This window comes from Sus scrofa, chromosome 2, assembly GCF_054392235.1.
Source record: "Sus scrofa isolate SSC_HxYL_T2T_F1_AM1 chromosome 2, Sscrofa_HxYL_maternal_Yorkshire_Landrace_v2.0, whole genome shotgun sequence".
NCBI lineage: Eukaryota > Metazoa > Chordata > Mammalia > Artiodactyla > Suidae > Sus > Sus scrofa.
The window spans coordinates 69,826,315-69,838,991 of NC_139384.1; the positions used below are offsets into that span (position 1 = coordinate 69,826,315).

Here is a 12,677-nt window from a genome sequence, read left to right on the forward strand (position 1 = left end):
GTGTTTTAAAAGCGGAAAAGTAGCCGTTCCCATTATGGCTCAGTGGCTAATGAATCCGACTAGGAACCATGAGGTTGCAAGTTCAATCCCTGGCCTTGCTCAGTGGGTTAAGGATCCAGCATTGCCGTGAACTGTAGTGTAGCTTGCATATGCAGCTTGGATCCCACGTTGCTGTGGCTCTGGTGTAGACCCCTAGCCTGGGAACCTCCACGTGCCATGGGTGCAGCCCTAGAAAAAGACAAAAAAATAAAAAAGTGGAAAAGTAGAGGGAGTGGGATGGACTGGGAGTTTGGGGTTAGTAGATGCAAACTATGACATTGAGAATGGATAAGCAATGAGGTCCTGCTGTACAGCACAGAGAACTCTATCCAGTCTCTTGGGAGAGACCATGATGGAAGATAATACAAGAAAGGGAATGGATATATGTATGTGACTGGGTCACTTTGCTGTTCAGCAGAAATTGGCACAACATTGTAAATAAACTGTACTTCATTTAAAAGAAGAAGAGGAAGAAGAAGAAGAACAACACACACACACACACACACACACACACACACACACACACACACGGAAAAGTAAAGAGAAGAGTGCAGTGGATTACAGGAATTCCACAATTGCCAGCACAGGGGCAGCTGAGCTCCATCTTTGCCCCATGTCCCACTGGTACACACAGTGTTTGGAATTTTCCTCCAGAGCAGGTCACCATGCTGGGGTGGGCCAGGGACGGGAGCCATGGGGTGGCCTGGTGGATGCAAGGGCCATTGGGGTAGAGGAATGCATGGGAGGTGTCTGGGAGGGAAAGTGGCCAGGATGGGCTGACTCATGGGCTTTGGGTATATTATAAAGTCAATAATTCAGGTTTTAGCAGTTCACATAAACAGAGCACGGAGCTATTTGATTTTCTTTTTTTCTCTTAAAATTGTGTTAGAATGCACATGGAGTTCCCGTGGTCACGCAGTGGTTAACGAATCTGACTAGGAACCATGAGGTTGCGGGTTCGATCCCTGGCCTTGCTCAGTGGGTTAAGGATCCCGAGTTGCCGTGAGCTGTGGTGTAGGTTGCAGACACGGCTCAGATCCCGCGTTGCTGTGGCTCTGGCATAGGCCGGTGGCTACAGCTCCAATTAGACCTCTAGCCTGGGAACCTCCATATGCCGAGGGAGCAGCCCTCAAAGGGCAAAAAGACCAAAAAAAAAAAAATGTGTTAGAATGCACATAACATAAAATTTACCATTGTAATCCTTTTTAAGTGTACAGTTCAGTGGTATTAAATAAGTTCATCTTTTTATGCAGCCATCACCACCATCCTGCCACATAGCTCTTTTTGTCTTATAAATCTGAAACTCCGGTGAACACTAACTCCCCATTCTCCCCTCCCCCAGCTGCTGGTAACCGCCATCCTACTTTCTGTCTCTATTCTTTATGATTCTGACGACTCTAAGTGCTTCATTTAAGTGGAATCATACAGTATCTGTCATTTTGTGACTGGCTTACTCCACTTAGCATAATATCCTTGAGGTTCATTCGTGTTGTAGCATTTTGCAGAATTTCTTTCCTCTTCAGGGCTGAATAATACTCCATTGTACCTATATACCACATTTTGCTTGTCCATTTGTGTCAGTGGACATGGGGTTGCTTCCATGGTTTGGCTCTTTTGAGTAATGCGGCTACAAACATAAGCAGCATTACTCACACTAATGCTTTCATTTCCTTGAGACCCTGCTTTCATTTCTCTTGGTTGCACATACCCAGAAGTGGAATTGCTGGATTTCATAATTCTGTGTTTAACTTTCTAGGAACTGCCATATTGTTTTCCACAGTGGCTGCACCATTGTATATTTCCACCAGTGGTGCACAAAAGTTCTCAGTGGTGCACAAAAGTTCTAATTTCTCCACATCCTCACCAACACTTGTTGTTTTCTGTCATTGTTTTTGTTGTTGATCCTGATGGGTGTAGGGTTGTGAATCACTTGATTTTGAGGAAGGGGGATTAGTCTTTCATCCTGAGTTGGGCCATTTCCCTTGTCAACTGTTCATCCCTCTCGGCTCCTTAGTTTCTATCCAGTGATTCTCCTGAATTCATTGTTTATTCATTGCTCATTCCCCCGGTCCCAGTGCCTTTCACTCAGGGTGCACCATGACCACTGTGCATAGTTGGACTCGGGGATGGCATGGACAAGGAACAGGCTGCACAGTCACAGATAGACAACACTGACACAGGTAGGGCTGCTGGTTGGTCCAGAGGCAGCCCAGAGTGGGGGGCATGTGGGAGGCTTCCTGTGGGGAGAGACCCCTGGGCTGAACATTGAGAGACAGGTAGGACTTCATCCTGTAAAGAAGGGAGGTCGGCACATGGTGCATCCAGGGCCTGTATGGAATAACTAAAGCTAGTGGGTTGGTTGGGTGTTTTCAGCTGCAAGCAATAGAAAACTGGTTTAAAAAGCAATTCTGAACATCAGCTCACACCACAGAGCTGGGGAAGCTCCAGGATTGGCCAGTTTGGCCATCCCACAATTCATTAGGGTCTCTGGGTCTTTGCCTTGGTCCCTGTGGACTTCAGCACAGTGGTTGCTCTCCTCATGGTTGCAAAATGGCTGCAGCTTCTTCTAGCATCACCTCATGGACCCATTCAAAAGCCATTTGCAGGCCTGGGGACTGGAATGCCTATAACTGGCTGGCTAGGGTTACAGAGGAGCCCAAGCATCCAAGGTACCTGGTTTCTGATTCACTTGGGATCTCAAGACTGGGGATCTCTTGGGGAGTGGTTATGGAGGGGCAACAAAGAAGGTCTGTACGTGGTGAGGGGTTGGGTGGGGGATAGGACTGGATCAGCTCACAAAAAGGCCTTGAGTGCCCAGCAAGGAGCAGACAGACCTGGGTTCTTCCTGGGTGGGAGGGAGCAGACAGGGAGGCTGGGCTCCATCACTGGGTCCTGCTGGGCGCCCATACACTTCCATCAAGTGCTCACAACAGCCCTGTGAGGCCAGGCCAGACCTTCTTGTCTAACAGATAAGGAAGCAGGGTCTTGGGTGATGTGGAGAGCATGCCACAGTCCCCAGGGGTGGGGGCAATGAGAGGTGACTCTGTTTGTGCCTCCCCAGTCTGTAGCTCTGCCAGCCCCCACCTCATCCTGTTTCAGGCTCACAGCCTTTGTTCTGAAGTCCTTCGCCCAGGCACGAAGCTTCGTCTTCATTGACCCTCAGGAGCTGGCAGATGCCAAGGGCTGGATTGTTCAGCAGCAGCAGGCAGATGGCTCCTTCCCGGCAGTGGGCAGGATTCTGAATAAGGACATCCAGGTCAGAAGCCCCTCGGGCCTCCAGGGGCCTTGACCTGGCCCTGCCTGCTCCTCAGTGTGGTCTGGGCTGGTCGGGGAGAGGATCTGTCCCCTCTGGCTCGGGGTGAGGCCCGTGAGTCCTTTTGCAGGGTGGGATCCACGGCACAGTCCCTCTGACTGCCTACGTGGTGGCTGCGCTCCTGGAGGTGGGCCCAGCCTCAGAGGTAAGCACAGGGGGCCCCCAGGGGGATGAGGGGCTGGGGGTGGGGCGGTTTTGCCCTGCAGGCCAGGCTGGCTATCTTCCAGCCTTCTTCAGCTTCTATTTCTTTCTTGCTGCCCTCCTTCTGCTCGTTAATGAGGCGCTTTTTTTGGTGCTTTTCAATGTTCATAAAGTATCTAACTTCTTGTGGCCTGAACAGAGCAGTGAGAGTTTCCATCGGCAATCATGGGGGGAGCATGTGTGTGTGCACGCGTGCGCGCGCCCACGTGTGCATGTGTGTGCATGTGCACGCAAACTGGGGTGGGGTGGGGCGGTGTCCTGAGGATGAGCCTCCCAGGACTGTCCACAGACCCCAGGCCCCATTTGGAATCAGTTTGGGCTCAATCACGCTCCTGGCCAGTGACCTGGCTTCAGGAAACCCTATACAGAATATTGGACTTGTGAGTGGCGGTGGGGGGTAGGGTCTAGAACCTTCGAAGACAGTAAGTACTGGACTCAGCAAGGGCTTTGCTGTCCTAAGGATTATAAGGGCCACTGTGACTTCTATGATGCTGTCCCAGGTGGGAGTGCTGTGTCCCCTGCAGCTGGGGCTCCCTCAATAGATGGCTCTCAGCCCCTGGTGTAGGGACTCTGTCGTTCCTAACATCTGCGTCAATGAATTTTTTGGCCCTGCCCACGGCATGTGGAAGTTCCTCGGGCCAGGGATCGAACCTGCGCTGCAGCAGCCACCACCCAGGATCCTCAACCCACTGAGCCACCTGGAAATTCCTGATGATGGATCTTGAGTTGTGGCACTTCTCAGAATTTTCACCCTCACAATCCAGATTGAACTTCTGTGTCTAGGGTTTGCTGTGACCTAAGACCCTCCACGTCCCATGTGCTTTGCCCAGAGGGCCTTTTGTCCAATGTTAACAGAGTTAAATTGTGACTTCCCTCAAATTCATATCCTGAAATCCTAACCCCCATCAGCTCAGGCTGTCATAACAAAATACCACAGACTGGAGGGCTTAAACAACAGACATTTCTTTCTTTCTTTTTCTTTTTAGGGCCACATCCGTGACATTCAGAAGTTCCCAGGCTAGGGGTCGAATCGAAGCTATAGCTGCCAGCCTACCCCACAACCACAGCAATGTAGGGATCTGAGCTGCATCTGTGACCTACAGCACAGCTCACGGCAATGCTGGATCCTTAACCCACTGAGTGAGGCCAAGGATCGAACCTGCAGCCGATGGTTCCTAGTCAGATTCGTTTCCGCTGCGCCACAACGGGAACTCTCAGACATTTAATTCTTGTGATTCCAGTCCTTGGACTGGAGTTTCGCAGGCTAGGGATCCAATTGCAGCTACAGCTGCCAGCCTACGCCACAGCCATAGCAACACCAGATCCCTAACCCACTGAGTGAGGCCAGGGGTCGAATCTGCAACCTCATGGTTCCTAGTCGGATTCATTTTTGCTGAGCCATGATGGGAACTCCCAGTTCTTTTTTTTTTTTTAATTGTATATTTATATTTAATATTTAATATTGTGGATTAATGCATACATATAGTGTGTATATGTATTTGTGTATAAGTCAAGCTAAAACAGGGAGTTCCTCTTGTGGCTCAGCGGTAATGAAACCAACTAGTATCCATGAGGCTGTGGGTTTGATCCCTGGCCCTACTCTGTGGGTTAAGGATTCTGCATTGCCTCAAGCAGACTCGGCTTGGATATGGCATTGTTGTGGCTGTGGTGTAAGCTGGCAGCTACAGTTCTGATTTGACCCCTAGCCTGGGAACTTCCATATGCATCTGGTGCGGTGCTAAAAAAAGAAAAAGAAAAAAAAGATATAAAAACATCACTTACATATTCCACTAGTAGGAGTGTAGTTCTGGAAAGGAATTTTAGTGAATGTATGAAAAGCATTAACAGTCATGCTCTGCCTATAATTTCACTTCTAGACTTCTTTCCAGAAAAGGTATACATAACTAAATGAATTCTTAGATAAATATAATCATTGCAACATTACTTATTATAGTAGAAACCAAGAACAACTTGAGCATCCAATACTAAGAAATCAAGTATTCCTGACATATGATATACCCATAGATAGAATATCGTATTCCTGATTCAGTCTCTGAATTGATCTGTTGTGCTCAGACTTGGTTTGGAAAAAGTTGGTATCAACATAAAAAAAAGGGGATGCGGATTCGTAAGCTGAGGTTGCAGGTGATGGGGGCCCAGAAGGAGGCAAAGCGAGGGGCTGCGAGTGGTCCAGTGCTTTCCCTGGGCATGGCCCAAGAACCTTCAGGAGGGTGGTGGGTGGGGTAAGGGCAGAGCCACCCCCTGGGGCTCTACTTCCCACCCCACCCCACAGGAGGAGAGGGGCGCCATTGCCAAAGCCAGGCACTTCCTGGAGTCCAGTGCGCCCCTGGCTGTGGACCCCTACAGCAGTGCCCTGACCGCCTACACACTGACCCTGCTCCGCAGCCCTGCAGCCCCTGCAGCTCTGCGAAAGCTCCGCAGCCTGGCCATCACCCAGGGTACGTGTCCCCCGCCCATCACCCCAGTAACCACAGTGTGGGGCTGACCCACAATGGGCCCCAGTATACAGCTTGTGAATGCATGCGTGGAACTAAGAAGGCATCCTTTGCTCGCTCTGTGTTGTTATATTATTCGTTATTGCACCTACTGGTGGCAGCTTCATTTGATGAAGTGGCTTGAACCTGAGCATCATTTTCTTCCCCTTTGAAATAGGGGATACCACCCTCTACCCCACCAGGGAGAGTAGCTTTCAGGGGATCCCCTAAGCTTCCTGGAAACCATCCTGGGGCAGGGAGCTGGGAGGCAGGCAGGGCTGCGGCTGACCCACACCCTGCCCCTCATCACTGGGTGAGCCGCAGAAAGCCTTTTCCATCTTTGGAGTGTCAGTCTCTCCATCTAAAAAATGACCCTTACTGTGTTTGGGGCACCCCAGTCACCAAGGTGCGACTTCTCAGAATGCCCCCAAACTCAGTCCACTTTTCCCCCACCCCAGCCTTCCCCAGCAGCTGCACTGGGGGTCCATCCTGCTTCTCTGCTTAAGATGTCACCTGAAGGATTGCTTTCACTGCTTAAGGAAAAAAACCTTAAAAAGTAAAATTCTAGGAGTTCCCGTCGTGGCGCAGTGGTTAACGAATCCGACTAGGAACCATGAGGTTGCGGGTTCGGTCCCTGCCCTTGCTCAGTAGGTTAATGATCAGGATCCCACGTTGCTGTGGCTCTGGCGTAGGCCTGTGGCTACAGCTCCGATTAGACCCCTAGCTTGGTACCTCCATATGCCGCGAGAGCAGCCTAAGAAATAGCAAAAAGACAAAAAAAAAAAAAAAAGTAAAATTCTAAAACCACCCAGTTGGATGACAGTGTCGATCTAGGACTAAATGCTCAAGAGCTGAGGTAGGGAGGGCTGATTTCTCTATGGTTCAAGGTTTTATACCTCACACAAGCTCAGAATCCTTGGAGCTTTTGCAAGCAGGGAGTGGCTTCCTGGACCCATAGTGGGAATGACTGGGGCCTGCATCAGGGCACCAGCCAAGAGGGAGGCCATTGATGCCTGCCATTGATTAGCAATGTCTGCTGGGGGTGCAGAAAAGCAGCCATGGATTGGTGTTGTCTGCCAGGGGTACAGGAAGGGCTGGGTTTATCGCTATAGTTGCAGATCTGAGGTGTAGCCCCAAGACCCTTCCTGACTCAGCCATTTTCCCCTGAGACCCTCTTCCACTGGGGTCCAGTCCCCTGATGTCTCTTCTTGGGACCACATGTGCTGACACTCACCATGGGTTGCAAGGCTGAGTGCCGAGAGGGGTTGGGGCCACTGATCTGTTTCTGGCCTTGCAGATGGGATGACCCACTGGAGCCTGACGGGTTCCCGGGATGTAGACAAGGATGCGTTCTTGAGCTTCAGTGACGGCGTCTATCAGTCAGGTACTGGTCACTCCATCCCTGGTGCTTGCTTTGGGTCCTGGGTCTCAGCATCCAAAGGGCCCCAGCCAGCCTCTTCCGCTGCAGTGGTCTCGGCCGAGGTGGAAATGACAGCCTATGCCCTGCTGACCTACACCCTCCTGGGAGATGTGGCCACTGCCCTGCCTGTGGTGAAGTGGCTGTCCCAGCAGCGGAACGCTCTCGGGGGCTTCTCCTCCACTCAGGTGAGCCAGGCAGGGCCAAAGGGAGGCACTTGGCTGTGGGCAGGGTCACTGTGACCCAGGCTTGGGATTCAGAGCCAGCTTGGAAGCCACCAGCTTCTTCAAGTCCCAGGACAGATTCCTTGCACACAGCCCCTGGGCCATGAAGTCCAAGATGAGGCAGGAGGGTGGGGCTGAGGGACAGATGCACCTGGCTTTGGCCCTCAGCCCCCACTTCGGTGGAGATGCCTACCCAGCTTCTTAGCCCCTCAGCTCTGTGGGTGTCTGTGCCAAATCTGCTCTCTGTGCCAGCCACGTGGGTCCCCAGCCTCCAGAGAGGGTCCATGGCAACCCTAACTTGGGCCAAAACTCCCGGCCCAGAGGCAGAGGGACTGCTGGTTGACCCGCTCCTGGAGCTGACCGCAGCTTCCTGCTCTGTCCCCAGGACACCTGCGTGGCTCTGCAGGCCTTGGCCGAATACGCCATCTTGTCCTATGCTGGTGGCGTCAACCTCACTGTCTCCCTGGCCTCCACCAACCTAGACTATCAGGAGACCTTCGAGCTGCACAGGGCCAACCAGAAGCTTCTGCAGACAGCGGCGGTGCGTGTTCCTGGGACCAGGGTTGGGGGGACAGCCATGAGGCCCCTCCCTGCTGCCAGCCTGCCAGTGTGAGTCTGCAGGGGGAAAACCACAGCATCTTCTCTCCCCAGATCCCCAGCCTCCCCACAGGGCTGTTTGTGAGCGCCAAGGGTGAAGGCTGCTGCCTGATGCAGGTGAGGTTGCAGGAAGAGGGGATGCTCCCAGGAGGCCCCTGGAGGGCAAGAGGGGGAGCTCAGTGTCCGGATGGGCTGAGTGGGGTGGATGTGTGTGAGAGAAAGGCCCCTCAGCAGACTGTCAGCTGCCTGAAATACCACCCACTCTGCTCAAGGCAGGACCCAAGGCAGATGGCGAGGTGTCCCCTTGGGTGTTTGGGGTTCCCCCAGGAAACTCCATCTCACCCTTGTTACAGTGGTTTCTGAACATATGCAGACCCCCCTTTCACTCCTGACTGTGGGACTTGCCCAATGGCAAGGTTTTTCTCCCTGCCAAAGCCCAAATGGGGACACCCAGCCTGGACTCAGCCTGTCCCTCCCCATTGCCCTTCAGTCACCAGGCTCAGGATCTAATCACCTTCTGGGTGGGGGCAGGCTGGCCTCCTGGGCTCTGGCCAGTGGGCCAGAGGGCAAATCTGCCTGAAGACCCATGAAGCCTCAGTTTCTCCATCTTGAAAATGGGAGCCCAGACAATAGTGGATGGACCCGGGCTTGAGACGCAGAAAAATGGGTTGGTGGTCGCACCTCTACCATCAGGGCTAAGTGGCATGACTCTGGAGGTGTGCACCAGGTAAGGCCTCCTGCCCCATCGGCTGGCACCTCCACTCGGTGTTTTATGTTGGTCTCAGCGTATCCATAGTGATACTTTCAGCTAGGAAAGCCTGGAGCCCTCACAGACATTTCTGTGACCAGAGCCCAAGTTGAGGCTGGACCAGCCTTTGTGAGAGGTGGGGTCTCTATATGTTCAGGTCTGTATATGTATATGACTGTTGCTGATGTCACTGTATTGTCCTTCCGGCTGTCCCCCACCTTGCTCTGCCTTTGCCCCTCCCCTCCCTGCCCCCACGGCCCCTAAGCCCCTATCCTCTCACATCCCCCCAGATTGATGTCACCTACAACGTGCCGGACCCGGTGGCCAAGGCTTCCTTCCAGCTGCTTGTGAACCTCCAGGAGCCTGAGGCCCAGCAGCGGCGACCCTCTGGGCCCGCCTCCTCAGCCGATGATGACGACCCAGCAGCTGACCAGCATCACCAGGAGTACCAGGTGACTCTGGAGGTGTGCACCAGGTAAGGCCTCCTGCCCCTCTGGCTGATACCCCCACCCAGTGTTTTGTATCGGTCTCAGCGTATCCATAGTGATGCTTTCAGCTAGGAAAGCCTGGAGCGTCCACAGACATTTCTGTGACCAGAGCCAAAGCTGAGGCTGGACCAGCCCCTTGTGGTCCTTATTCTGATTACAAGACGACACACATCAGCCATACTCATCAGGGAATTTTGAAGAATGAAGTTTCTTTTTTTTTTTTTTTTTTTGCCTTTTCTAGGGCCACTCCCATGGCATATGGAGATTCCCAGGCCAGGGGTCAAATTGGAGCTGTAGCCGCCGGCCTACACCAGAGCCACAGCAATGCGGGATCCGAGCCGCGTCTGCAACCCACACCACAGCTCACGGCAATGCCGGATCCTTAACCCACTGAGCAAGGCCAGGGATCGAACCCACAACCTCATGGTTCCTAGTCGGATTCGTTAGCCACTGCGCCATAACGGGAACTCCTAAAGAATGAAATTTCTTATTCACAGGTCCTAAAGGGTACACGACCCTACCAAGGGCCACACAGTGAGGTCACAGGTAGAGGGACAGAGAGAAGGCACAGACCTGAGATTCTGTCTTTATTGGAGCCCAAGGGTGGGGTGCCTAGGGTTTTGCAGATTCATTCTTTATTGGTGAATATAAAATTTAAGAGCAGGAATTAGGGCACAGGAAGGAGGAGGCGAGGTCACCCAAGTGGTCAGTTGTCTATGTTACCCAGGGCTTTCTGAGAGAGACCTTTGGGAGTTCCCGCTGTGGCTCACCAGGTTAAGAACCCTATGTTCATAGTGTCTGTGAGGATGCGTGTTCAATCCCTGGCCTCACTCAGTGGGTTAAGGATCCAGTGTTGCCCCAAACTGCAGATGTGGCTTGAATCTGGAGTTGCCGTGGCTGTGGCATAGACCAGCAGCTGCAGCTCTGATTCGACCCCTTGCCTGGGAATATCCATGTGCTGCAGGTGTGGCCGTAAAAAGAAAAAAAAAAATGAAAGAAAGAACTTTGTGTGTGTGGGCAGCCTTGTTCCTTATCTAGTTGTTTATCCAGTAGCTGTGTCACACAGCTGCCACTGTCTTTATTCACAATCAGTGTCCCTGCAATTGAAAGCTTACACAACAAATGATTTTGGAAATGAGTGAAAGAAGAAGTGGAAGTGCCTCAGAAAGGGCGCAGCAGACTCCAGTGACAGGTCGGGCTGAGTGGGGCAGCTGTTTGTGGCCCCTAGGAGACCCACCAGCTCCAGGTCTCTCAGTTTCCCAAGGATGATCCTAGGACCAGGCCACAGAGTGTCCTCAGGGCAGGGGGGTGGTGTATGAAGCTGCCTTCAAAGGATGCTCATCGCCATGGCAATGATGGAGGAAGCCAGAGGTGGCTGGTAGCTATGGCACCTGAAGCCCATCAGAGCTGCGCAGGCATTGTCCTCAACCTTGACCCTCAGCCGTGAGTCTCCAAGGCCCCTATCTTAGGAAGTTCTGAAGAACAAGCCCAACTTGGCCCAAGCCCCAGAGCAGAGGGTCCTGGGCTGAGTGGCCCTCCAAACCTCCAGCTGTGTTTCCTGCTCCACAGTGAGACTCAGGATGGTATCACTCAGCCGGGCTGTCACCACATCTAATGGGGCAGGAGAGCAAGAAGCAGCTGGGCCAGCCCAACTGTCTGGCCCAGGCAACCCTGCCTGGGCATCTCTGTTCCATCCTCGGATGTGTGAGGAAGAACCCACTGTGTGCCCTCCAGATACAGGCTCTCTCAGGCCTCGCTCCCACCTGCCCCAGGGACTGTGGTCACCCCATTCCCTCAGGCCCACAGTCTGCAGGTTCTACTCTGAATGTCAGCCTCCCTCCCTGTCACCAACACCCGGCACACCCTAGAGGCTAATTTACCCACCCCTTCATGTCACAGAAGGGGAAACTGAGGGCTGGCACTGTTTGGAGTGATGGGGTATCCCGCATGGCCTGGACTCTCTCAGTCCCATGAGCTGCTTCCCACAGTGGGGGTACAGCATGGGGTTCAGGGCAAAATACAGCCCAGAGTCGACAGATCTGGATCAGGCCCAGAACTCTAGGCAAGGCCTTTTCCATATGATCTCTGTCTCAGCTGTGAAATGGGCTGCTCGATGACGTAGCCAAGGGTGTTTGTGCAGATGGGCTGGCAGGCAGGCTCAGGGGTTGTGGGGACCGAGGAGGCTGTGAATCCCATTTTGGGGCCTGAAATCAAGGGCCTCTCCATCTCTCCTCTCATTGGAAGGTGGCTGCATGCAGGGTCGTCCAACATGGCAGTCTTGGAGGTGCCTCTGCTGTCTGGGTTCCGGGTGGACGTTGAGAGCCTGGAGCAGGTAAGGTGGCATCGGTGGGAAGGGGCTGGGTGGGGTCTCTGGCTGATGGCCCTGACCAGATTGCCAATTCCCAGCCCTTCACAAAATGGGTTTTTGTTTTTGTTTTTGTTTTTTGCTCTTCTGGGCCAAGTTGGTGCTTTGGGGCTGGCCACCTGCGGAGGGGCAGGTGAGGAGGGGTGGCGCCTCTCCTAGTAGGTGTCACTCACTGGGCCACCTGTGCTATGATCCACGTGGCAGAGGAGGGGGTTTGGCAAATCTGCCTGCACTTTGGGGATGATGTGGGGTGCCAGAGAGTGCCCCCAGCCGAGGTTCTCCAGAGACTTGCCACCACCCTCAACTTAAAGAGAGACCAGTCCCCTATTGTGGTGGGAGGGGGAAGAAGTCACAAAGAGGGGAAGTTGTCTTGCCTGAGGAGGTCTGCAGTGCGGGGAAGGTGGAGCAGGATAGCAGGTCCTGGGGGGGCGGTGGTTGAATGGTGCAGGTGAAGCAGGAGTAGGTGGCAGGGTGCCACCCCTGGCCCAGCCCATGAGGACTTGCTGGATGATGGCAGGCAAAACCCTCAGCATCTGGGGCCGTGGCTCCTCTTGGGTTTGGGCCCTTGGAGATCAGGGAGGAAGAGGGTTTTGGGGCCGAGGGGCCTGGCGGATCCTGACCTTTGACTTCCTTGGCAGCTGCTCCTTGACAGGCACTTCTCACTGAAGAGGTATGAGGTGGCTGGACGAAGAGTGCTGTTCTACTTTGATGAGGTACTGCCAGCAGGGGGCGCTGGGCGGAGGTCTCCACAGCAGTCATATTGTCCAGGGTACAGCTGTCATGACCCCTG

The 12,677-nt window shown here is 53.2% G+C and overlaps 1 protein-coding gene across 15 annotated transcripts in view; it reads left to right on the forward strand.

Annotated features, from left to right (window-relative positions):
- Positions 1-12,677, forward strand: part of CPAMD8 (C3 and PZP like alpha-2-macroglobulin domain containing 8) — a 106,010-nt gene that overhangs the window by 86,402 nt on the left and 6,931 nt on the right. For all 15 annotated transcript variants that reach the window (XR_014837433.1, XR_014837432.1, XR_014837431.1 and 12 more), the window contains 10 exons: positions 3,139-3,295; positions 3,423-3,497; positions 5,847-6,012; positions 7,346-7,432; positions 7,517-7,653; positions 8,075-8,230; positions 8,341-8,403; positions 9,325-9,509; positions 11,767-11,854; positions 12,526-12,600. Coding sequence is in view for 11 of the 15 variants with exons in the window: in XM_085012458.1 (XP_084868584.1) it covers positions 3,139-3,295; positions 3,423-3,497; positions 5,847-6,012; positions 7,346-7,432; positions 7,517-7,653; positions 8,075-8,230; positions 8,341-8,403; positions 9,325-9,509; positions 11,767-11,854; positions 12,526-12,600 (1,189 nt within the window). In the remaining 4 variants the exon portion in view is untranslated. The remainder of the gene's footprint in view (positions 1-3,138; positions 3,296-3,422; positions 3,498-5,846; positions 6,013-7,345; positions 7,433-7,516; positions 7,654-8,074; positions 8,231-8,340; positions 8,404-9,324; positions 9,510-11,766; positions 11,855-12,525; positions 12,601-12,677) is intronic.